This window comes from Boleophthalmus pectinirostris, unplaced genomic scaffold (genome assembly GCF_026225935.1).
Source record: "Boleophthalmus pectinirostris isolate CB_2022bp ecotype Guang Dong unplaced genomic scaffold, ASM2622593v1 HiC_scaffold_16, whole genome shotgun sequence".
Classification (NCBI taxonomy): Eukaryota; Metazoa; Chordata; class Actinopteri; order Gobiiformes; family Gobiidae; genus Boleophthalmus; species Boleophthalmus pectinirostris.
Genome location: NW_026571095.1, coordinates 9,634,624 through 9,662,057, shown reverse-complemented (window position 1 = coordinate 9,662,057; position 27,434 = coordinate 9,634,624). Strand labels below are relative to the sequence as shown.

Sequence of the window (27,434 nt, the reverse complement as noted above, 5' to 3'; positions counted from 1 at the left end):
CTATTACATCATGGTTTTATTAGTGACCTAGTTTTGTCAAGTACTTTTTTTTTACAATACACGTAACAAAAGTCTGTTTATATGTTATGTCACAATTACCCTTCATTTTGCCAGAGAATAAGTCTAGATTGGCTCGTGGGGGCAGCCAGTTGAAACCTTGCATTTAAATCGTTTTGCAATCACACTGGATGATGTAGTCTTGTGTAACTTAATATTTTTTTGCATTTAACACCCCACAACACCTTTAAAAAATCGGAGTTGGCATTTCAGTCACTCCAGGGGGCCTAATCAAACCCATTATTCATTACAATCTGAAAAGAGCAGTGCCTCAGACTGACCCATGTCCAGATAATGTCACTTACGATCACCTTTTGTCCTTTGGAATCATGCAAAAATAACATCGTAATCAAGTTTAAATTGAAGTTTAATGGCGAATGGATTTTGGTGAAGTTGTTTGGTTGCTATGATACGGGCATCTTTCTGAGTCGGAGTCCTGCAGAGACACAAGTGGAACTGTGCCATGATTGTACAGGAACTAACTCTGGGAACACTGAGAAAAGAGAGGAGGAATTTTACTGGCATTATAGTGTCTGTAATCGTAGCAAACCTATATTTCTTCAAGTATGTCCTTTTGTTGGACAGTATGGGATAAATGCGTGCTCAGGGTACTTGAAGTTCATTTGGATGCATTCCCAACACTATACATTGTCTTTTTTTCACACATGTTAAACACACAAACCCACCATATTTAGGCATATTTGGGCTGAGTTCTTCTCTCAAACTGAATACACTCTGTTCCACCTTGTGATGTCATGTGGTAATACAGGAAGTGCTTCATAAAAATTACATGGTCTTTTTAAAGCGGAATTAAACACTTAATTCCTAATGATTATTCTAAATTAAATTTAGGTTGGTACTTTATTCCGATTTTAAACACAAATAAATTTATTCCACTTAAAAATAAGCGGATATTTTATACATATGGTGAAAAAAGTTTGTATCATGTCTATGTCCCTGTACCTCTGTTCCCCGGTGCATATGTAATTGTGAAAGGCACCGATGTCTCCATTAACACCACGAGCCATCCTCATCCCAAGTTATCATCATGAAGTCATAAAACAGCCGCGCGTAGTGAACTTTGTACACAACTCACTGCACATCAGCCCGGAGCAGAAGCTCTGAGTTCGAGCAACAGCACGGGAGCACTCACCGTAGCGCGCAGCCCCTCCTTGGTCTTGTGTCGTCCTCCGAGCGGGGAGTTGGTCAGACAGATCCAAAGGCTCCGTCCTCCATGTGTTGTTTCCAGACGGGGGCGAGCAAAACCAGTGGATCCGTGCGGCGAAAGTGGGAATGCGCTGTGGACTACAAGTCCGGGCGGGCTGCTCCTGTCCTCTAGAGGAGGACTAGAGGAGCTTTGGCTGGTACTGAGGTGGTGCAAAACATCCGGACAGAGGCATGAATCTCGTTTGGTTCATTATATTTTGTTTTGAGCGGTCTGGCCTCTGTGCTCTTGGTTCTTCCCCGGGGAAAGCGCTTCTCAGGTGGAGGCGCCTAACACCTGTCCCCGCTCCAGCTCATCTGGGCCCGACCTGAACCAGAGCTGTTCCCGCTGGATCAGGAGACTGGGTTTGGACCGCTGTTCCCCAGTTTGTGTGGGCGGAGGAACAGCGTTACGCATCCCCACATGTAACAACAAACCGAGATGATAAAAAAGCGAGTAGCAGCAGTATTATTTTAACCCTTGTATTATGTTGATAAAAAATTACATTGATTATGTTGCGGGTCGTTTTGACCCGTACATTGTAAATCCATGCAAAAGAGTAAAAAAAAAAAAAAGGTTAAACCAATAACATCTTTATTTTAGATTATATGAACATTTAGAAAAGAGACAAACAATAACTTTTTAATTTCAACAGAACTATTTAAGAACAATTTAAAGTGTTCCCTCTTCACACTTTTTTTTTTTGTGTGTGTCATTGGACTTGCTTCATTTTCAATGTTCAACAATGTTCACCCATTTATCCCATACATCTCTGATCGCAGCTAATTTGTCTCTTTCCCGTCAACCTGCTCCAGTGTCGCGATTGTCAAATCGGATCACACGAGATATCATGTGGAATGTCTCCAGAGACATTGCAGCTCGAAAGATTGGCCTTCCATTTTCTTCATTCCACAGACTTGCAGTTGCTTCTCCTTTTGACCTGTACACTCCAGCTAATATCAGAATTCCAATGTAAGCATGCAAGTCAGTCTGATCCAGTGGCTTCCATTTCTCTTGAAATACACGCCTCCCTGCCAAATTGGTCATATCCAGTATTATCTTCTCTATTGGTGGGGATATGAAGAGCTGAAATGCTGACTGAATATCATCAACTTATGTGACAGCAAATCTTGTGGGACCGGGAGTCATTTTGATGACATTGAAAGATGACCGTCTACCTCGACTTTGGTGGGGTGATGTTGACCATTTTATCCTACCATCTTTAGATGCCTATGTGTCCTCTGTGGATGATGATTGCTGCATTCCTTGGTCTTCATCTGATGGAGAGACAATGGCAGACTCGTCCTCTGAATACTCCTCATCAGAGGAAAATTGACAATCTGGATCATCAATAACATTGTCCTCCTTCTCTGAAAGATCCTCTGCCTCTGAAATCTCTTCCTCTGCATCACCATCCCAGTTCAATATCTGTGCCAAAGTTTCTAGAACTGTAGAACTTCTGGAGCTCATTTTTGGTGTGTTTGCCAAGAAATGAAATGAGAACAGAGACAGTGAGTGACAAGGACAAGGGCGAGAAAGTTCTGCCTCTACTTGCACCTGGGTCTCAAGACAATCTAAACAAAGTAAATCAAAAAAAGAGATCATCAAAGAGATGTTTATTTTTCGATCTGAACAGCTATTTACCCACATTATAGTGTCTGGGTCAAAATGACCCACAACATCATCTTTGTATAAAACTCTGCACAGACATTGTACTACACATCAAAGAGTCCAGATTTCACACACGAGTTCATGACCCAAGATGAGAAAAAGTCACAAAATTGTAGGAAGAAAAAAAATGGATAAACAGTACTTTGGTCAAAACAAAAACTGAAATGGGTCAAATTGACCCGTAACATAATACAAGGGTTAATAGATCCATGGTAGGAGCCAAGCCCCGGAGTTTCAAAATGGCTGCCCATTCAAGTCAATGGGCCGAGCTCAATGGTACATGATTCCATTATGTGTATCACGTGAACGCTTTGACCAATCAGAGCCAGAGTTATAATAATCGCTCCGGCTGCAATTATAACAATTATACCGAACGATTATAACGGTTTTGAGCTGAGAAAAAGTTTATGATCTAAAAATAGGTTAAAAAAAAAAAAAAAAACATTTTTCAAAGTTGTAGGTGCTCTATGAGAAAATTCCTCTCTCAGCCCATGGGATTTCTTCAGTTCCAGTGAGTGACCACTACGTCAACTGGAGGCAGCTACAACCAGCAGTACCCTGTCCTACCCGATACGTCATGGAAACAAAACAGGTATGTTTTTGCAGAGGTAACAACATTATAACATGACATAACATTTATCTTTTATATTAAGCAGCTCTTGAGGTCAAAATAAGTCCACTGTGTACTGTCTGCATCTAATAATAAAGCATTTTATTATCTGAAAATCAGGGAGTGTGCACTTAGCATGCTAGCTGTAAAGTTGCAAGCTTTGCCGTGATGACAAAACTCCATGGTGTAAAAAGCACTTATGAACTCATTACGGAATAATTAGGATGATAGGACGGTGTAGCTTTGTTGCTGTTCACTAATTTGTTTATGCACAATCTGCTTAATGATATTTTGATCGCTCAAAATTGTGAAATCTAAATGTCAAAACACAAAATGGCTGCTTATCTCCTTATCTCCTTATCCTTATGAAATTACTCTCCATCTGTTTTCACATCTCCTCGCTCTAGCTTCGCGTATATGGAATCTTAACCATTTAACAAATCCAAACTTTGAAGATGTCCAAAAAAGAAAAATAGACAAAAATTAGGCACGCAATACCACATGCAGTGTTGGGAAGGTTACTTTTAAAATGTATTCTCTTAAAGATTACAGATTACATACCCCAAAATGTAGTTTGTAACGTAATCCATTAAATTACTTAAGGCAAGTAATGTAATCGGAATACTTTGGATTACTTGATTTGCTGTAGAGAAGCAAAGATGAGGAAATCTTCACATAAGATGTTTTGTCTGCTAAAAAACAATGAAAAGCCCAGACTTTACTTAACCATATTAAAAATATTATTGATAGAAGAGGAGGAGACACGGTCCACGCAGCCTGGTTTAGTCCTGTTAAATTCTGTTTTAGACCTGGTTTAGTCCTGGTTTAGTCTTGGTTTAGACCTGGTTTAGACCTGGTTTAGACCTGGTTTAGACATGGTTTTAGTTCTGGTTTAGTCCTGGTTTAGACCTAGTTTAGACCTGGTTTTAGACCTGGTTTAGACCAGGTTTAGAACTAGTTTGGACCTGGGTTTAGACCTGATTTGGACCTGGGTTTAGACCTGGTTTTAGACCTGGTTTAGACCAGGTTTAGAACTGGTTTTAGACCTGGTTTAGACCTGGTTTAGAACTGGTTTTAGATCTGGTTTAGTGTCCGGCAATGAGTGGAATTATCTTAAAAAAAAAAAAAAAGGGAATAGCCCAAAATGTGAAAACAGGAAATTACCACTGTGTAATCCATTTTTTTTTCAACCAAGTAACTGTAATCCAATTACCACTCATTGAAACATTAACTGTAACCAAATACAGTTACTCATAATCTATACTCTGATTACATAACTCCGGGACATGTAATCTGTTACTCCCCAACACTGATCACATGACATCACAAGGTGGAACAGAGTATTTTCTTTTTGAGCGAAGAACTCAGCCTGAATATGCAGCTTGTGTGTTGAATGTGTGAATGAAACAAAACACAACTCCAGGTATGTGTGTGATGAAGAAACATTACAAAATATATCAAAAAATAGCGTAATATGAAACAAACCACAAATGAATTAAAAACAAAACGTGATTGTGACCTTTATTTTTTTTGTAGATTTTTTTCTTGCAAACATTTACAAATAAACAACACATTTTCCAAACCAAACGCCGCACATTAAGAACCCGGGCTTTTTTTTTAACATTGTGTGATGAACAAACCAAACCGGTATAAATATATCTTGTGTTTAGCTGGCTCACTCCATTCGCAATTAATTTTAGTGCAATACATGACCCCAACTTTCAGCACTTGACTCCTTCTCTAATTGGCTATTACACTTCCTATCATGGTACATAGGAACTGTTGCGTGCTTTATAATGGCATCCACGCTTTTGAAATGAGCAAATCAAATGGGACTATTGGTAATTATAGGATAAATTACTCTATTATTGCTTACTGGCAAAGCTTTTAGAAAAACAAAATTGACCTCACCCCAAAACTAGTAATTGTTTTCCCATTCAAATAATAATGATTACACTAAATGAAAATCACTAATATTTCATTGTACAAACAGCAGTGAATCTAGAAGAGTTTCGCAGTGTCAAAATACAGTACAAAGAAACGGCTTGCTACCAGTCAAATGCAAAGAGAGGCAAATTCATATGATAACATTACACTGATTATACCATTTATATTTATATTATATTGAAAAGAACTGATACCAACAACATTCAACTCTTCCAATCTTTCAGGAAAAATACGCATTCAGAAATCAAGCGGTAAAAGTGACATCGAGAATTCATGTGCTGCTGATCCGAGTGGAATGTATTCTTAGAAATATATTTAAAGATGCACTGTGTAACTTTTCTGGTGGAGGGTCCGTCACCTGCTTCTCTCTATGGAGATACTGCCTGGAATGTTCCGCAGTGTGGCATTATACTCACTGTCAGAATACACGTTTTTAAGTCAATCAAAAACCCTAACCCTAAATGTAGGAGAAAATTCAGTTTGTCGAGTGGACAAAGTTAGTTTGGTTGAAGATGTTTCGCAGCTCATCCAAGCTGCTTCTTCAGTTCTGGTCAGACGCTGGTGGACACTTCCTTATATCTGCAGGGAGAAGCTAACTAACTGAAACTAACACACCTACTTGTTTACAGTTTCTATTAGTTAGTTAGGCCTATTGACCTGTACAGGGTGTGGGTCTAATTAGCAGAACAATTCATGGCCATAATGGAGCTTCCACACCTCTGGACCTGACCTGGCTACACCTGTTGTTCTCTTGTTTGTTCTGATTTAGGTTTGAGGATGGATTTGTAAATAGGTGATAGATGGTGTCTGAGGCCTCCATTTCTGTTTAGAGAAGGATTCTCTTTCTTAACAAAAATGTCTTCTTTCACTCTTCAACCAAACTAACTTTTGTCCAGTCGACAAACTGAATTTTCTCCAACATGGATTCTACCTGGACGACTGAGGGATCCTCACACCTAACCCTAAATGCAAGATGGATATACTGTATTTAATGCCATACTGGGACATTCAAAACAAAACAATAACATCTCCATGGAGACAAGCTGATGGCGGACACTCCACCAGAAAAGTTACACAGCGCAGCTTTAAAGTATACCAGAGTTTTGGTAATAGTTCTGTGCCGAAATTACAAGTCCCCAATGTGATCGTATAGGCTTTGTGCCGAAGAATTAAAATGGCACAATTTAAGGTGCATTCCCAGACACTTTCCAGGATTTCAAACAAGGCTTCTTTAACATGTTTTGCATTGCTTTTCATACAATAAGAAAGGGCTGTTCTGATTTGTCGAGTTTCATATAAGAACTAAAGCGGTCACCTGGAACATCACCTCCATAGCGACCTATATAATTCACTATAATAAATTCATGCAAGTTTACCAGTTTGGTCTACAAAGCTGGTCTTTTCCCTATAAGATACACTAGAATAAAATTTCAAAAATGTTGGGACGCTGTGGAAAACGTAAATAAATCTAAATGCAATCTACCCGAGAATGAATTTCAACAAGACGCAACAAAAGTGCAATATAAATCCTAAGCGTTATTATTAAAAATATAGGAGCATGTTGCAACTTTTTTCTGAGGTTTCAACATGATGTAAAATTAGGACTGTTGCCATAGCGATTCCTAGCTTTTTGAATGGTAAAAGTCCTCAAAATGTAGTTGAAAAATATAGCATTATACATTGAAAACTGGTGTCATTTGGTATTCACTGAGAAGAATTTAATATTAAAGTTTGTATACAATTAAAACAATATAATTTAACTTGTTACAGCTTATCCGAGACTCTTTCTAACCTACTTCATTTCTCAACACCTCATCGTATTATTTACAACTGCAAAAACATATCTGAAGTTTTAGTAAACCCATGCATTCAGTTTTTGTTTACATTTTTCTCAGTATCCCAACTTTTTTGCTTGTGTCGTCCTATGTTTTACAGGAATAGAAAAAGGGTCTGTCTTCTCAATCCAGGATGCTGACATTACCGCGTCAGATTATGCAAAAGCAGATGTAAGCACCCAGTAGAAAAAGTCCCATTGGAAGGTGCGGTACAAAAGACACCCGGAGGTCAGCTTGCTAGCCTCCGCGTGACGAAGGAAGGTAGAAAAAACGCATCGACCTAAAGCTAAACATCGTGAAGAGCAATGACATAGTGTGAGTGCCCCGTTCAGGTCCGTACGAGCGTGTCCTCTCTCTCCAAATGGGATTCTCTGGCCTCATTTGCCTTGCTTTCTGTCCCCCGGCGTCATCGGATCCAGACGCGGATAGCAAGTTAAAGCTTCAAAAAGATGCCATCGTTATTTTTAGCATCAGCAAATATAGTAACAAAATGTACAATTTGATATTCACAGATTTCACATTTCATAAAATCTGGATCATAAAGTGGGATTCAAAAATTCCATACATTTATATTTATATATATTTCGGTTACACTTCAATTTATGGACCACATATTAGCTGTTAACTAATAGTAAAAGATATAAGAAGTGCTTAGATACAATTTGTTAGTATTTAAAGGTGCACTGCGCAACTTTTCCAGTCCTGTGACATTAAACGGATCCGATCTAGCATTTATTCATTACAGATGTTTCTATTGCTCAAAAATGCAATAATTCCGTCTGTGAAAAGGAGCGACTGTCCACAGATCTGAACTGTAATGTAGCTTAGTGCTGTAACCTGTTTGTCTCCCTGGTGACAGATGGATTTAATCTATACTGTGGAACATTCTAGACAAAGCAATAATATTTCCATGGAGACAAAAATGGAGGCAAACAGATAGTAGACCCTCCACTAGAAATGTTATGCAGTGTACCTTTAAAAAGTGCTATTTATAAAGTATATTTATAAACTTGCACACCCTAGTTTTGATAGTAAGGAGCCTCTGTTAATAGTTAAGGCCATTGAACTACCCTAAGGTGTGAACTAACACCTGAGTATTAATGATATTTTTTTGCATTTAAGAATTTAGCTGTTAATTATTTTTGCTTCTTAATTATTCATTCGTTAGCATTATTAGTATACGTGCTTTAGTACATGCAGTAAAAATTTGATTAATAAGTATTAATAAAAAGTTTATAAATACTAATAGCTGAAAAAACACTAACCAACTATACCAATTACTCTCAGTTAGCTAATATTATGTGATCCCTAAACTAAAGTGTTACCATATTTTTTTTCCACATACAAAGAAAAAACATTGCAATCATAACATTATTATCCAATATTATCTATGATGCTTTTTCATTTTACAGTTTTGCAATCAAGATTCTGATGGAAATAATGCTACATTTGTACTGAGAAAAAAAGAGGAAACAAAAGCAATTCAGTAGGCGCTGCACCCAACATTAAACAACACAGTCAAAGTCATTTCTCCCTAAAGTACAACAGGTAGGCTTTGAGCGACTCAGGCAAGGGCAACGCCATGATTTGGTCTCTCAAAACGTTGACTTGTCTGATGATTTCGATGTCGCCAATGTCCCTCTCCTCTTCCTCCTCCTCCAGCTCTTTGTTGTGTTCTTCCTCGTTATGATTCTGCTCCTCTTCCTCGCTCTCCACCATCTGCGGAATCAGCTGGTTGCCCACAAAGACGTAGGTGCTGATGCGCCTCCTTCGGCAGCGTCTGCGTTTGCGTTTCTGGGGGACCCTTGGAGCGCTCTTGCCCTGGGAGTCGTCCTCGGGGGCCAGGCTGCGCAGGGTTCGGCGGATGTAGATGCGCGAGAGGTCCTGCAGGCTGCGCACCGTCACGGGGGCTGGAGAGGGAGAAGGATATTAGATTCAAAGTTATTTGTACCATCAGGCTGTGCGGGCTTTATTGTATTTCTGTTGTTTTATTGTATTTCTATTTTTTTATTATTATTAGGGATCCAGCTTTTTCAGTTTCAATACTGATTCTGATACTACTATTACTAATAAAGATAAATACAGTGAATCTTAGACTACGTTTACACATAGCCGAGCATGTTGAGAAACGAATATTTCCCTCCCTCCGTTTTCCACAATAACGTCGTGCACATAGCATCGTTTTCAAAAAAAGTTTTAGTTTACATCAACCCACATAAATACGCCATCGAGCGCCATTATAACTACGCCAAGCCAATGGGCCGCACTTGAATTAGATTCAAACCTGTAGCATTTATTTCATTACAGTTGTAAGTATTACTCAAAAACACCTTGAAAAACGTGCATTACTGAGCGGGGCAAAATTGCTAACCTCCGAGCATCAAGATACATCAGCTGTGTGTGCAAATGCAAACACATGAAAAGTGTTTCACCAGACGAAATGCGACTGCTGCTCTGAATGCTTCATGATCACGTAGCAAAAGAGAAACATTGGTCACACTTTTGGCGCGTCAGCTCCTAAAACTCAAATTTATCTCACTTTACACACAAATGCAAAACCATAGTTTTCCAGAATCTGCAGTCTAGCCGGAGTTTTTAGAAAGATTCATTTTCAGAGGTGAATTTGCGGTTTGCATGTAAAAGATGGGTACAAACGAAGGGAAATGTCTCAGTTTTTAAAAATACTCGTGCATGTAAACGGGGCCTGAATCACACTATAGCTTCTGCCAATACCTGATTTCAACGGTCACCAGTGCACCAGAGACTGAATACAGTATTTATTTACTTAAAACAGAAATAAAATAAGAGAAGAGATGTGTTATTTATCTCTGAAAATCTTATTACATCAAAACAATTTTTTCAATATCAACTCTGATATTCCAATATTTTTTGTTGTGTATGAATGTTTGTTATTGATTCTAGCTATTGTTCTGTACTGTAAAGCACTGTGGGGGCCATAGGTTCTTGTAAATGTGCTATATAAAGAATGTTGATCTTGACCTTGACCTTATCGGAGTCAGCTCATTCATTTACATGCATCTACAACTGAAAAGTGACAGTGCATAGTGCAGGCCAAAGGAACTAAAACTCCAATAAAAACAGTATATTAAAAACAAGAATACAAATGCAAGCTCATGGGCAAAGGGGCGTATACTAGTAAACGCACAAACAAAAAACGACTGAAATTTGTTTTTTTTTTAGAAAGGCCAGAAGGACTGAAACAACATTAAAGTATCTCAAAATGATGGGAAATCATTTTTTCACATAAACACACAGTCTGTATTTGAAGCCCACTGGAACACATTATATTGTCATTATGCCCTTTATGGCTTGGCGTTGCGTAATTAGAAATTTACACCAGTTGTATAAGTTACACTTTTACTTTTTCCAACAGACTGCAGCTCCCGCTCAAACCTGTCCCATGGGAAACCAACGCTATAAAATCATTCACAGGAACCTAATTACCAACCTAGAAACAAAACTAGAAGGACACCTTTACTCTGTGCGTTTTTGTGCTGTGTAATATAAGTTTCAGTTGCAAAGGGTTAAGGGCAGAAGCGACGCCATAATAACAAAGAATATAAGCCGAGTGATTGCGTAAACTAGGTCAACAGTGGAGGAGAGAGAATTCAAAGCCCGGGCGCTTGAAGGAAGGGGAAATTACAGAGAGGGCAGTGGAAGCAGCTGGGGGCCGATCTCTGCATCACATGAACACTGGAGGAGCTGTCACTTCTCTGAATGCTCTCTGCCAAAGGAAATATACACACTCTTCGGGCACCTTAAAATCACTTTGTTTTGGTATTTCAAAATAGGTTTGAGCCATTTTTGTGCTCTGTTGTAAATCTTTAATACAATTTATCTTGGTTTTGATTGCATATTTGTATTTTCCTTGAACTTTGCATTGCAGCACTGTAATTTCCCCATTGTGGGACAGGTTTAGCTTATCTTTTATTTTTATTTTTCAGATAGCACAGAGCTGTTTATCTGTTGTATGATAGTGTTATAAGTGCAAAACCACATACAAAAAAAATACAGAGCTTGTCTTAGAATGCTGGTGCTCTAAAATTCTTCAAGAGTAGTGGGCAGCAGTGCACCTGGAGACCCATCTCCATGACCTTGATAATCTTGGTCAGAACTACCTTAGCTGGAGGAGTTTACCTGTGAAGAATGTTTTGGGTTGATGAGGGAAACCAGAGCACCCAGAGGAACCCCACCCAGACACAGAGAGAACATGCAAACTCCACAAAGAAAGGCCCCAGCAACCCAGGGATTGAACCTGAAACTTTCTTGCTGTGAAGCTACTTAGACAGTTTTAGTTTTAGCATTTAAATGTTAATAGTTAAAGATTCTACAGACTTGTTTATTTGATGGCATTATACAACTTACAATGTCCTAAATGCCAAAAGTGTATTACCAGTTGTTACTTGGCATTTTAAAACTAAGCAAGACTTGCACTATGAAATATTTCTTTGCCAGTTGTTTACAAGTCACAATGAGTAGTTTTACATAAAAAACAAAAAAAACAAAACTGTTTTATGCCCTTGGTGTAATTGGGCACTTTTTATATACATATTTTTTGTGTTTTGAGAAACCTAAACATGAAAATTTCAGACAGATCCAAACTTTCTTGCTGAGAGTCAGGAGAATCACTTATTCAGAGTCAGCAGTGCCCTACCACTTTACATTATAATTCTGGTGTACACTTGGTTTGGCCCACTTCTACTCCTGGTTTAGTCCTAGTATAGTTTAGTTCCAGGTTCTGTTCTAGTTATACCAAAAATATATCTTTAATTTCTATAAATATCATTTCTGGACATTCCCAAATTGTTTTATTATCCCCTCACAGCCACTAAAGACTAAAGACTTACGGAGTTGCACAGTGTCAGCCTTCTCTCCGTCTCCTCTGTTCTGTTGGACGAGGGGAGCGAAGGACACAGCCAGGATGTTTTTACTCTCCCAACTGCTCTGGCCCGTCCGCGTAATCTGGGTCAACTGTCACACAATCACAAAATAACATTAAAACATATGGTACAGTAGAAGTATACCAAAGTTACATTTTAGGGTTATGATATCAGTCATTAAAGAGGCCTGTGTTATTCATTTTAATTCGGAATGCCAATTACAATACCTACACTTTATTATGTGGTAAGCTTTATTAAGGTGCTTCGACTGGAATATTTCACAGTATGGCATTAAATGTGTTTGTATTGCTCACAGTATTCTTACTCTCCAGAGATCTGACCTGTAATTTGTTCCGGTGATGCCAGCTACTTACCATACTGCCACAATATGGGACATTAGAAACAAAGCAACTACATTTCCATGGAGACAAGAACGTGGTGGACTCTCTACCAGAAAGGCTACATAGTGCTCCGTTAAATCAAACTTTCAATTTGTGCTTAAGTGATACACAAAAGTGAAAGCAGGTTATTTTTGGTTAATACTTGGTTTCCACATTAAAAGCTGCCAGTAGGTGTTAACTTGAAAACTACTTTGAGTTTTGGAGATGTAGACAGACTAATAATAAAGGATTACTTAAAGATTTGTGAATGAAACAGAACACAACTCCAGGTATGTTTCTGATGAGGTATCAACATTATAACATGGCTTAAAACTCAGAGTCAATTTAGCATAATATAGCACTTTTAAATGCTATAATTAGCTCATTCCAACATCCCTTATATTATACATTATAACGTTGCATAAAACTGTTGAGAAATATGCCTAAAACACCGTACTAATTGCTATGCAGAAAAGCACTTATTTGCATTTGAGTTTGCATTCACGGAGACCTAATGATCTCCATTCATTCTCCAGATGTTCATTATGGCAGACAGCTGTTTAAAGTATACAGACAGACGTGGTGAGAGGATCTGTGCTGCTTTTTCACAAAGAATGAATGCACAAAACCATTTACATAAACCACTGCAGGGGGAGAGAGAGGAGAGCTTCACTGTTCATCTAAATATTGGATTTGAAACATTGTTTTGGTTTTGTTCCTGTTCATTTTGCATCCAGTCCTGGCTACGTCACATTTTACATCTTGTGATTTATGCTACAATTTATGGTTTGGATGTAGTGTAATTGAACTTATTTAAAAGATGCACTACACAACTTTTTACAGGGCTAACCAAATGTTACTGTTTGCCTGGAATGTCCCACAGTAAAGCATTAAACTTATCTAGCTCAAAGGAAATAAGGATGTGACGCTACCAGGCCAAGTTATGTTTCTTTGTTGCTGCTGAAAAATGAATTTCCTTTTAATAAATGAAATATTTATTTAATATCTATCTATCCATCTATCTATCTAAAGATCAGATATGTGGGGAGGTTAGAAACCATGTTTTTCAGGGTGTTTTGAGCAATAAAACCACCTGTAATTAAAGGGACAGTTCAGAATTTTGGACATAGGGCCTCTTTTCCTAGTGAGCCAGAGTGTTGGAGACGTGTGGAGACACTTTTTAAAATATTCCATCCAGTCCTTGTATTTGCAGAGGTCACTGGTGCTAGGCTAGTGCATGTCAATGGCCATAGTTAGCCTGCCACTAAAAACAGTTTTACCCACTCCACAGTACACCCAAGGCGAATATATTATTACACCAGACTGTTGATGTGTATGTCTGTGTCAATAGAATAATTTAAAAAGTAAAACCAACCTTGCATTTGAAGGATTTATGTCTGAGCAGCAGCAGCGAGTTGTCCTTCCTGATAGAAAACTTGGCAGCGGGGGATGTTTCTGATATATGATTAAATAGTCCCTCAACAGGGGACAATTAGTTAGTTTTATTTCAAACATTATTCTACAGACATTTACATCGACAGTCTCGTGTAATAATAGATTTGCTTCGGGTGTTTTGTGGAGTGGGTAAGACTGTTTTTAGTGTCAGGATAACTATGGCCATTGACATGCACTAGCCTAGCACCAGTGACCTCTGCAAATACAAGGACTGGCTGGAATATTTTAAAAAGTGTCTCCACACGTCTCCAACACTCTGGCTAAATAGGAAATGAGGCCCTATGTCCAAAACTCCGAACTGCCCCTTTAATAAATAAACGCAAGATACATATGTTTAAAGTTATACTGTGAAACATTACATAGCAGACAAAGCAACATCTCCATGGAAACAAGCAGGTGTTAAAACCCTTTCGGAAAAGTTACACAGAGCACTTTTAATCATGATGAGTTAATTGCTTGTTCCATAGAATCCAAACATTTTATACACAGTTTTGTAATGTAAGTGGTCAGGAAAAGCAGTGAACTTAAAATGTCAATATCGTGTGTGTGGACTATTTAGAAAAAGCCCCAGCTGTATGAAGCATCGACATGTTTTTTCCAATGCAAATCAAGCTATTCAGAATGTATACAGGCCAAATGAGTACAGAGAATAATGCTGTGGCAAACACTAAAGTGACTGTGATTTTAGACACATGTTTTATTCAGGTAAGTTTGGACTAAAAATAAACCGTGTGTGGGTTGGGGTACTTTAGACTGCCTCCAGTTTCTTAGAACACCTTGTCTTTATTTTTGCAAATTTTTTTGTTGCATAAGGTAGTCTAAAAGCACTGAAAAAGCTGATCTCAAGATCTCTACAATGGTTAAATGTTAAATCTTAAATCTTTAGGTTATTAACTGTTAACACGTAATAAATTTAGATCACCATGTTACCTTTTACTGTTTAGAAAATGCTTTATTCACTGAAAACAAGATATTAACAAGCCTTATAAATTTAGCTTTTGTTTTTCGCTTTTGCTTTTGCTCCCCGTGTTAAGTCACTCCCCCTTCAGAGCACTATCACAGCACACTCGCATCAGTTTTCAGTTTTCTATCATGTCTTTGTATATTTATGGAGAATTGTCAAGTGGGAGCATGGATGATGAATAGGCTCGTGGGCTGAGCATACGGACAGAATCTTAAAGATAACCGTAAAGAGGTTTTAAATTGGGCCCCGGAGAGATCACTAAATTACTGAAACATGCATGGGCGATGTCTAAAACCTCTTCAGGCAAGTTATTGGTGAAGGAATAATGTAATAACACGGTGGAAAGCTAAAATATTAACTGTATATTAAAAGGTACACTATGTAACTCTTCTGGTGGAGAGTTGTAAATTATCAGAGAAGTGACCCCAAAACGGTTAAAATGCATTTTTCTATCCATTTTTGAGCAATTAAACCACCTTCACGGGAAAAACTACAACGTGCACCTTTAAATTTAAGTATTAGATTGATTATTGGTGTGCAGTTGTTAAAAAAACACTTATCAATGGTTCATTTTTCTCATAGGAGTTGAATTACAATCATGACAGGAAAGGCCCTATAAATCTGCAGTAAAATAATTATAATAATAGTAATAAAACTGAAACAGGAGAAAAGTACACGCGTGCAAGTACACAATGGCATTTTGGGACTCACTAAAACACTCACAATGTCACTTCAGATTTTGATATGATCCAATTACAACTTCATTAGATTACTGTTGATGTCTATGACCATTTCGAACACAATAGCTATGATCATGTCCTTGGAGTTAACGACTGGCAACAGCAGCATTTTTAAAAGGACAAAATATAGTCGTTTGGTTCTTGTCAGTGGTTTCATAACAAGTAGCAGTTTGCAGAGAGGATTATCAAAACATAATTAAACTACAAGACAGTCAAGATGCTTAATAAAATACACTTGAAGGAGGAGGGGAAATGGTCAGATTAAGGTATTCCTGGATGCTTTAGAAGGTGATATTGTATGTAACTTTTCCAAGGAGAAAACCTGCCTGAAATGGTCCACTATATGGCATTAAATGTATATATCTTGCATTTCTTCAGTTACAAGAGCTAAAAAAAATACTGGTTTACTTCTCCATGGAGATAGATACATTTAATGACATACTATGGAAAAAACACTCCAAGCAAAGCAATAAGATAGGGCTGCTCTTGCTCAATTTCATTTCTCTCCAGCAACTAGGTCAGGAATCAAAATACAATAAACGGTTTGTGAAACCCCTGGAAGTGCAAGTTCGGGCACCAGCCAATCAGCGAAGAGCCAAATATTCAGTGTTGTCAACTATTCCCAAGATTGAGGATTTAAAGCCAGAACAAAGAGAATGTTTGATGAATTTCATCAAGAGGAAAGGCGTTATTGCCCTTCTTCCTACGGGATTTGGGAAAAGCTTAATATACCAGTTAGCCCCGTTAACGCATGACATAGGTCACGACCAAAGCGATTGGTTAAATGATAAAAAGTACCTGCCTAAAGTCGAGCGAACAAAATCTAACGCTGTGAGGTCAGACGGTTTGTACAAACTGAAATGAAGTAAAACGGGCAGATGAATCAGGCTAGGGCTGCTCAACTATGGGGAAAAAAAAATTAATCATGATAATAATTATTTATATACTGTCAAAAAGAGAGAATACAAAGTATAGAATGATGCTTGGACCAAACCTTGTGTTTTATTCTAATAAGACAAATTGTAAAAAGTAAAAATCTTATTTACCTGACACATTTTGGTGAAGAGGGAAGTGCTACCACTGGATCATGTCAGATAAATAAGATAATTAGCTTTATTTAGAAGACAAAAAGTGGACCATCCCAAGTTAGGACAGAGGTTTTTCACACTCTTTGGTCCGTTTCCAGATCCTTTTAGATTCTAATAGAATGTAGAAGGGACAGGCTGGTCAGGAGACTGGCCACTCAGCTATTCCAGTCATTATAATTACTATACTGACTAACCATCCAGTATCTGAAAGCTGGAACAATATATTTTGGTGCTAAATACTTATCATGTGCACTATTTCTTTGCAATAGTTTCTGGCAGTAATATCATTTTTATGTAATAATATAAGATTTGAGCTGTGAAGGGTAGAATAAATAACTGCTATGGATAGTTTCCAGTTCACTATGCAATTTACTGGTTGCAGTTCAAGGCTTTAAATGATACTGTCTATTTAAACTTCACTAGCATTGCTTTGTGGCAGTGGCCTTTTCAATATTATCGTAATATTTTTCAGTAGCAATACATTGTGTTTCAAAAACTGTTCTCATGACAGGCCTAAGCTCAAATCATTCTAATGCTAGTACATTTTTTAGAACTACAAGAGCACAGTCTACATACATACAGTTCTTTTAAGAGGAGGTGAAAGCTTCGTCAATTCATTCGAATCTCCTCCAGTGTCTCCCAAATGTAATAAGCTCCTCATTCATGACATGCTCCCTTTGCTCCAGCGTAATGTCTTTCATGAGTCATTGTTATAAAGGGGACCTGCCAACCACAACTAAAGCTAGTCCGAGTGGCTTCTTTATGTGCGAGGTCATTGAACAGCGAGAGCATTCATAAATGTCTGTGTGATTGAATTAGAATGACATATGACGAGAGGGAGGCTTGAATTATAGATCAGAAATGGATCATTATGGGTGTATGAGAAATCACGTCTCGCAAGACACTGGTTCTATTACAATAATCTTTTGGTCCTTTGTGTGAAATATGTAGCCCTGAATTGCTTTTTCTACCATTTTGGACTATTTCACACAAGGTGGCTACGGCTAATCATCGCAGTTATATGCAGAAAATGTACTTTCTGATGCAACCCGGGAATAGTATAAAAGCTAGCTTGTGAAAACTTGTGGCTGAATTGAAAGCCTTGTCTATAAATATAGACTGTAGTTAGTATATAGTATATAGTTAGTGCCTTACTTGCTGTTTTATATGTGCAAATTGGGCCTTTTGTGTATTTTTTTATGATTTGCATGTAATTTTCCACATAGAAGAAAAGTACTGCCTTGCACAGGTCTTTGATGTTTCAAGTTTAGATGCAGAAAAAGTACGTTTTGATTTAAAAGAAAAAAAAATCTATATTTTTTACTAGTACCATTTGGCCATTTAGTTACTACTTGATGCCTAGTATTTCACTATTGCAATTAATCCTAATTGTTGGTGTCTAATTCTACATTTTAAGTCTGTAAAGAGAGGAAAAAAAGAGACACATTCTTGATCTTGAAGGTGCACAATGTCACTTTTCTGATGTTTGTCTCATAGAGAAGCCAAAGTTTTGACAGCATGGCATTAAATCTATTTACATATAGAAAAGCACCACCAGATTAATGCCGGACATACACTGTGCGATATTTTCGATAATTTCACTCAGCCCCAGCTCAAACTGTACGACCAAATCGCAGGGTTTAAAAGTTCACAGCTCACGATTCATGTTCTCACACTATACGAAATACTTCAACAGCGTGAAACCCTCAAGAGAGAGGCCTGGATTTCAAACAGGTTTGACATCCTTGCGACCTGCGATTGCCGATCGGGAGCCGGTCATGAGGTATTAATCTGTTCTCGTTACCCCATGTATACTACACGAAGCACGACACACGATTAAGACAAAACTTTGCCCAATCCCAAAAACAGTCGCACGAGTGAAAAATCAGCTCAAAAAGGGCCAAAAATCATACAGTGTACACCCGTCTTAACCTCTTGCCCACTCCCCATAATGCATGTTTTTCAATGCATTTTTGAGCAACTAAAACTCCTATGATTGAACAAATGCAAGATAGATGAGTGAAATGCCATACTGTGGAACTTTCCAGGGCATAAGAATAACATATCCATGGCGACAAGCAGGTGGCAACTCCCTACCAGAAAAGTTACAATGTGCACCTTTAAGACACAATTTAAAATGGAGCTACAATTTGTAAATGTGAAGGAGCTAGAATGAAAAGAAACTGGCCTTAAATTCATTTTGATAGTGTTATAATGTTTTGTACAACACTTTTGAAAATCCCAAACTATTGCAAAGGACAGTTAAGCTAGAATTCACTATACAATGGTTCAAATGTGTACTAACTTTGTAGCTTTTTGGTTGGGGGTCCGTCACTCGCTTGTTTCTATGGATGTGTCATTGCTCTGCCTGGAACAGCTTTACTGGATGTTTAACGTGAAAAAGTATTTAACAAGCCCTTCTCAAGAAAGCTTGCACGATGCACCTTCAAACCACAAAAACCACAGCTTACTCCTTTACAGTTTCTCTTTCAAAATACCTCACTGAGTTTGTGTGTGGATCTTTGGCCCTGCTTAGCTCTTGGCTCTCTCTACTCACTCCCTCAAATAGTGTGAATGCCCACTTGGCTATCCATCCACCATGTTAAATAAAACATTGATTTCTATAGCCCCTCCTTACAAGTCCTGGGGCTGCTGTCGCTTAATAATGCATGGATCAGAACTTGTGTAACCAGGCTTGTAAGTCAAAACTGTTTTACCCCTTATTTCTTATGTGTTACAATTTGAATAGCAATGCGAGTTTCAGGACTTCTCCGCGGTTGGCTGGTTGGTAGTGCTTACCTGGTCGTCTATAGGCATCACCAGAATTCCTCCAATTTTGAGCAGCACTTTCATGTAATTTTCATGGTCTTTTTGCACTCCGGCCCCACAGTAAATTCGATCGTACTGGTGACTGTCTGTAGCGATTTCAAGGCAATTCCCCACCACAAAGACAGGCTCGCAAAACTCAAACCTGCACAAGAAAAGACAGCGGGTGTGAATAAGTAACCAAGTTGTATTATTTTAAGCATGGTGCCTAAGCATACTACTGTCTATTGATATTTTGCTGTGACATTGAGCTGGGGATAGGGCTGCTCAATTATGAAAAAAAATCATTATCACAATTATTCAAACTATTTTTTTTATTACACAATGCATTTAATCAGCATTTCTCTCTCTAAAAAAATAACTTTGTTATTGATAATTTAGGCAAAACTTTCAAACTGAAAATAAATATAGGCTACAAATATGTACCTTAGAGCAGTTTTGCGATGTATAAAATGTAAAATGAATAAAATATATTTTGAAAGTGAAATAGAAAAACATGAATGCATCAAAAATAAACAATATCCAGCTGTTCTACAATCTCTATATCTAAAAATAAAATAAATATACTTATTTATATTTTAAAAAAAATCGCTTTAATCATTTCAACTCTATTACATGAGTTTGGAGATCGTTTGACACGCAAATAAAAATCTCAATCAAAATTCAATTAATTGCACAGCCTTAGCCTGGGAGGTTCTGTATGCATGTCTATGGTGGAATGTTCAGCGTTTTCCATGGTGACACAATATACACACTCACAAACATAGCCAAAAAGCTTTTACATAGTCTGAAAACTCACATAAAAAAACAATATTGATTTAAACAACACATTTTCAGGAGCCTTTTATCAATACGAGCCTGCATGGTCCTGTTCAGGTGTTTTTCAACAAGAAGGGTGAGTGTGACCAACTGAAAAACTTTTGGCTAATAGGGGTGTGAAAAATATTGAAATATCGATATACTGTATTGTTAAATGTGATGATACAGTATCGATATCGTGGGCTGCTGTATTGATATATCACCAAAAGTATTTTTTGGTATATTTTACTAAATTATTTTGTTACAGCTACAGTTTGGTTGTTTGTTCAGAGAAAGGAAACTTGTTTATGCAGCACATTTTACATTTTCACTGTTTTGATGATTAAAATGTTTGTGTTTCATATGAACTTTGGACAAGAAGTGGTTTAACAAAGACTTTTAGTATCACAGCCTTCATTTTGCCTTTATTTTTTATTGAACTGTATCGAATCGATTTAGAATGTATTGTACTGAATCGTATCGAATTGTAAGCTCACTGTATCGAGGTATGTATCGTATCGTGGCTTATGTATCGAGGTATGTATCGTATCGGCAACTTCTGAATGATACCCAGCTCTATTCAATAATGCTATAAACTGTATGATAATATGAGAGGGATTTGTTTAACAGCACAACATCATTTCACCTGACGTAGTTTCTCATCCAAATATGTTAAAACAAAGTTCACATTAAAGTCTAATAAAGCCTCAGATAGAGCAGTGCCTGCAGTTAGCATAACATCCCGAGGGAATGTTGATGCCATCAGCTGCAAAGTATCAGTATTGTTGTCGTTCTTGTAATCTGAATGCTAAGATGCTACCATATCGTACGGTACTCACTTGTCAAAGCTGTCACTGTTCTTGATGAAGTCCTCCAGTTTATCTCTGGCGTACTCCACCACGTCCTTGTGCAGCTCCACCCCGTGATTCACTCCAAAAGGCCCTGGAAGTGAAAAGATAGTTAATCTTTGTTCAATCGACGTAGCAATACATGTTTCAGATTGTGTTACTCTTCCCTTTGTCAGGAAATCTAAAAGTGACCAAAGCTTTATGTTGACAACAATAAATGAGTTCAACCTTTGCTGTACTGGCTTCTAGCATCAGATATGATTCAAGTTTAGGTTTAGACTACCTCTCCTGATAACCAAAGCAGGGTTATTTTAAATCTGATAAAGAATTTGATGTGGAAGGAAAAATATATCTTCTTTTTCTGCAATAACTTCAAAATTAAAATTAAAAAATAAGTTCTGTAACACAGTCAGAAAACAAACATTAGGTCCTGTGTGTGTGAGCTTTAGGCATGACTCAACTCAACAACAACAGATGTGGAAGTGCACCCCCTACCTGCCGGAGACTTAATAAAACATGATTACAGCGTCACGACAACAGAAGCTTCCAGGAAGATTTAAACGTACATGAACTAGTGGGATGAGGGCTGCGTGATTAATCAAAATAGAGAGAGATTGTGAAGCAGTCATGTCTAATCTTCAGTGACATGAATCGAGAGATCTACAGCCAATCCTCCATCAATAAAAGCATGCGGTTTGGAACGGAGTTTGATGGAAGAAATGCATTTATTTTTGGGGTTACATTGATTAAAAGTCTATTGTTTTTGTTCAGGAAATCAACAGGAAAAGCCATTTTTAAAGGGCCCATATTGCGCTATTTTCTGATCTATGTTATAATGTCGTTTCTTCATCAAAAACATACCTTGAGAGTCGTCTTTTGTTTCATTCAAGGATGTTTAACACACAAACCCTGCATATTTAGGCTAAGTTCTTCTCTCAAATAGAAAGTGCTCCACTGTGTTTTAAAGGCTCCATATACCTTCACTAGAATCATTTGGATCATTTCAGCTCTGGGTTTGCCAAACTCTACTGAACTAAAGGTAAAAGGTGGCTGTTAATTTTAAAACTATCACTAAATGACATCACAAGATGGAACAGAACATTTTGCACTTTGGAGACGTAGACAGCCAAGTAATGCAGGGTTATTCATACATGTGTGACTGAAACAAAACACATATTTGAGGTATGTTATGTTTTGAGGAGGTAACAACATTATATCATGGTTAAAAGCTTACAAGAGTCAAAGTTATGTAATGCTTTAATTGTGTTTTTGAAAAGACTAATTAAAATTTTATCCAAAATCAGGTTAATCAGTATGAGGACAAAAATCATGTATCCCATAGCCCTACATGGGAGACATATTTCGCTTTTTCAAACATGTCAAACATAGATATTTCATATGAAGAAAGGCATACCCAAGTGCAGATAAGAGCTAATAAAATGTTGTCTTTGAGTCCTCTTAGTTACACAGACGGGGTCTTATCTCTCTGAGCCCTCCATTGCAGAGGATTAAGCTTGTGGTCCTCCTCCCTGAGTCTGACCCACCACTCATTCTGATGGACATGTGAAATCTGCCAGAAACAGCCTCTCTGCTCTGACCTGACATGTCTTCACTAACAAGGCCACAGACTTAAACACTTAAATATTACTCTATTTTCTTCTATGTTATAATGTTTCCTCCTCAAAATCATACTCAGAGTTGTGTTTTGTTTTATTCACACACTTTAACACACAAACCCTGCGTATTTAGGTTGAGTTTTTGCCTGAAACCGAAAATACTTTGTTCCACCTTGTGATGTCATGTGGTAATACAGGAAGTGCTCCACTGTGTTTTTAAACTCCATACACTTCACTATCACTAGAATCATTTGGATAATTTCAGCCCTGAAAAAGTCAAATGTAGCTGTTAACTTGAAAACTACTGCTTCATCACATCACAAGATGATGCCTGGAATGTTTCACAGTATGGCTTTAAACTATTCTATTTCTATAAAGACAAGACCACAAATGTGAATTGAATGTAAAATTAACCACAAAATAAGACCCATTTTGAAAGACTTATTTTTATCAGCTTTTTGCAGTCTATTGTCTTTGTTCTGCACATGTTCAAAATAACTACTTTGATAATATCTTGTATATTCTCCCCAACACTCCAGGTACAACAAAGTACTGAACTTTTTTTGTGCACTCATAACTTATTCTTTGTAAAGATATCAGATAGACATCTTCCACTCTGAGATAGCATGGCTTTGGGTTTGTTTGTTTTTTTTCTCCAAAACATATTTTCCATTTCAATTTTGGTGCTGTATCTAGGGCACTCACTTTTTGTTATATTGGCCTACATCATCAGAGGTATAAGATTCCCTACTATGGAAGCAGGTTAGACAGTACTAGATTGGAATGGAGAACACTATCACACTGTTTATGGTCATGTCTCCTGGTGCTGGGTCCTGTCCTGATGGTAAATAAACTTCTCCTGCATTAGGACTCCAGCGTCATGCCTCTTCTTTCAACTCTCGGGGCTCCTACAATTTATTCTACAACACAAATTTATTGAATACCTTTTTCATCTAAATCTATTGCATCTTGACCTTAAGCGGTTTGATTGATCAAGCAATCAATGGTGTTTTATTAGTTAACTAATTACAACTGATTTATATGGACCACAGCAGAAAAGAAAAGGCATGGAGTGAGTTAGCTGGAGGGACTTGGGGGACACTGAACAGTTAAATCTGCCCTTTCACGCATGAAGATTCTGTTTACTTGTACTTCTCAGTGTACATAGTTGTTTTTGAGCAAGATCCAGAACTTTTTGGGAGTTTTTGACAGCTTCACAATCCCTTTTTGTTTTGTTTTGATCAATGGACAGGGAATTTTTTGACCAGCTAAGAATTGCTTTAGTCAACTACAGCTTTTTATTGGCCAGATATATTTAATACAGATTGGGGCAGGTAAATTCAGTATTGTTATAACAGATCTATTATGCAAAACCAACTTTTTAGACCTTTTAACCATATTATTGTTGTTTCCTACTGTGTTCGCAACTGTGTGTATTGTTAAGTATTGACTTGAAAAATTAGTAAAACAACATAGTACCCACTCTTGTTAATTACATACCAATGATAAGGCCAACCATTGTGCTCAGGTATCCCGTGCCACTGCCCAGATTGAGGAAGGAGAGTCCGGGCTGCAGTTTGAGCGCCTCCATCACCTCCGAGTATATACAGGGCGCAGACAGGTGGATGTTCCCATGCTTCCATGCCAAATCTTTATAGGCACTGTCCCGGTACCCGTCCAGGTAGTAGTCCCCGCGGTCTATGGCTCGGAAGGCCTGCTCCACCTTCTCCGTGCGGATATACTGGGCCTCTTTCAGGTTGTCTATGAGGTCATCGTTGTCCTCCCCGGCGCTCACGGCTCCTCCCATGTCCGCGGGTTGCTACGGCGACAAACAGGGATGACAGATGTCCCCTCAGAGTGTCATGGAGAGGAATGGCGGAGGAGGAGGTTCAGGCTACAATCATGTCCGGGCGCTAAATGACCTGTGAAGAATGGGGAAAAACACAGAGTGACAATTTGCCTGGCAGCCACGGCAACAGTGTCTGATTCTATTTACGAGATGCAGGGTGATGTATGGGTCTGACACGGGGCAGGTTTAGTTATGGGCGGGTCATTTAATTTAATATGTAATGTAACAAGGACTAAGTAGATAAATGAATAAGGTGAAATACCCACGATACCTCCAGAAGGAATTAGGTAGGGGACAGGGAAAAATCTTAAAGGTGCACTGTGTAACTTGTCTGCTGGTGGGTCCATCACCTACTTGTCGCCATGGAGATGTGCTTAGAATGTTTCACAGTATGCCCATAAAGTTATGAATCTCCATGGAGACTTGCAAGACAAACCTGAGGTTAGAGGTTACAGTAAGAATTTAAGTTTTGATCACCAGTAGTTGAATAAATGTAAGACAGATTAGTTTCATGCCATACTGTGGACAATTTTAACCAAAACATTAATATCTCCAAGGAGACAAACAGAGTGCGGACTCCAGAAAAGTCACACAGTGCACCTTTATGGGACTTTATGCAAGATTTTGATTCAAATTATCATAAACATGATCTAACTGTCTCCAGATACAAGCTAGACATGTTTAATCAAATGTAAATTTTACTACGCTGATTTATTCTTAATTATAAAAACATTATGGCCCTGTTGTTTGGTGTTTAGACTCTCAAGATTATTATCCAGTTAGAAAGCAGAATAAGAATGAATCTCTTGTCTCAGTTGCCCGTTCCACTGCTAAAATCCTATGGTTCAAACATAAAGTGCATCTCTCTGATCACTACCTAAACCCCAGCACCTCTAGCTAGTCATTAGTCATTAGTGCTAGTGCAGCTTCTGAGTGAATTTTGGAGTTCTGAGCTTTCACCTGAGGTATGGCCTATTCATATTCTGAGAAAGAGTCCTCTAGAAGCAGGTTAAGGCATGTTAAGTGTGGAGGCCACATACAGTACACAAAAAACATCAGTAAAATCACACAGTAAAACAGTCAAATTACAAAAGTAGTAGTAGTAGTAGCAGTAGTAGTAGTAGTAGTTGTAATAGTAGTAGCAGTAGTGTTAGTAGTAGTCGTAATAGTAATTGTAATAGTAATAGAAGTAGTAGATAGTAGATAGTAGGAGATAAAAATGTATGACTGCAGTCTGTTAATCTGCTTGGTTTTAAGGGCCCATTAACCATTTAGGAAAATACGCTTATGAAAGATTTGCATAACTTAAAAAAAATAAAAAATACATTTCCACTCTGCTAATCTTTAAGCCGTTAAAGACAAAAGGCTATTTTGTATTAAATAAGATCACACAAGATTATAAACCAAAGCTGTATTTGTGGGAACTGGGCTAAGAATCAAAATTACACTTAGAATTAACAGTAACAAGACAAAATGGCCAAATATGAACCAAATTCAAATATATATCAAGCACATAACTATAACTATATTAATTATAACTCTATTAATGTGCATGTGAGATGTTAGATAATTCATTTTGGTAAAAGAGTTAAGTTATTTAACATAAGAACTTGAAAATGTTCTCAATTTTGAAACATTTCTTTATAACTACTAACTTCTACTTCCTGTTTGGACATGGGCAACAGATATTACATATACAGATGTATTTTTCATACAGCCATAATGTATGTAATCAAGGACCAAAACTCATCTAAATTGCACAATAGTTATATGTTATAGCAATACAACACGCATCTGCCTAACTTTACAATGTGCTTGCTAAAAATGTGTTTTTTCTTGGTTTCCAAAAAACAAATATGACTTAGGCAACTATTTTATTAGGTTAAATGACACCTTTCTTAAAGTAGAGTTAAAGGGGCAGTTCAGAATTTTGGACATTGGCTCACTAGGAAATGAGATCCAGAGTGTTGGAGATGTGTGGAGACACTTTTTAAAATATTCCATCCAGTCCTTGTATTTGCAGAGGTTTTTGGTGCTAGGATAGTTCATGTCAATGGCCATAGTTAGCCTGATACTAAAAACTGTCTTACCCACTCCACAAAGCATCTGAAGCAAATCTTAATAGAATAATTTCAGAAGTAAAACCAACCTTGCATGTGAAGGATTTATGTCTGAGCAGCAGCAGTGAGTTGTACCTCCTAATAGAAAGCTCGGCAGCGAAAGACTGATATATGAGAAAATAGTCCCTCAATATGCAATGATTCATGTGATGCGAAGGTTAGTTTTATTTCAGACATTATTCTATCAACACAGACATTTACATTGACAGTCTGGCGTAATAATAGATTTGCTTCGGGTGTTTTGTGAAGTGGGTAAGTGTTTTTAGTGTCTGGCTAACTATGGCCATTGACATGCACTAGCCTAGCACCAGTGACCTCTGCAAATACAAGGACTGGATGGAATATTTTAAAAAGTGTCTCCACACGTCTCTAACACTCTGGCTCACTAGGAAACGAGGCCCTATGTCCAAAATTCTGAACTGTCCCTTTAATATGATTGACTGAGATTCAGGAGCAGGGCCTGAAATCAGTAGAGATTTGCGATTCCAGGACTGAAACGACCCAAATGACACATGAAGGCATATG

The 27,434-nt window shown here is 37.8% G+C and overlaps 1 protein-coding gene across 1 annotated transcript in view; it reads right to left on the bottom strand.

Moving 5' to 3' along the window:
• Positions 1-5,049: 5,049 nt before the first annotated feature.
• The window catches only part of pcmtd1 (protein-L-isoaspartate (D-aspartate) O-methyltransferase domain containing 1), a 32,845-nt gene continuing 10,460 nt past the window's right edge, over positions 5,050-27,434 (bottom strand). Inside the window, exons 2-6 of the mRNA XM_020922680.2 lie at positions 24,441-24,862; positions 21,316-21,418; positions 19,652-19,823; positions 12,193-12,316; positions 5,050-9,234 (exon numbers count right to left, since the gene is read on the bottom strand). Coding sequence (XP_020778339.1) covers positions 8,849-9,234; positions 12,193-12,316; positions 19,652-19,823; positions 21,316-21,418; positions 24,441-24,747 — 1,092 coding nt within the window. The 5' untranslated portion in view covers positions 24,748-24,862 and the 3' untranslated portion in view covers positions 5,050-8,848. The remainder of the gene's footprint in view (positions 9,235-12,192; positions 12,317-19,651; positions 19,824-21,315; positions 21,419-24,440; positions 24,863-27,434) is intronic.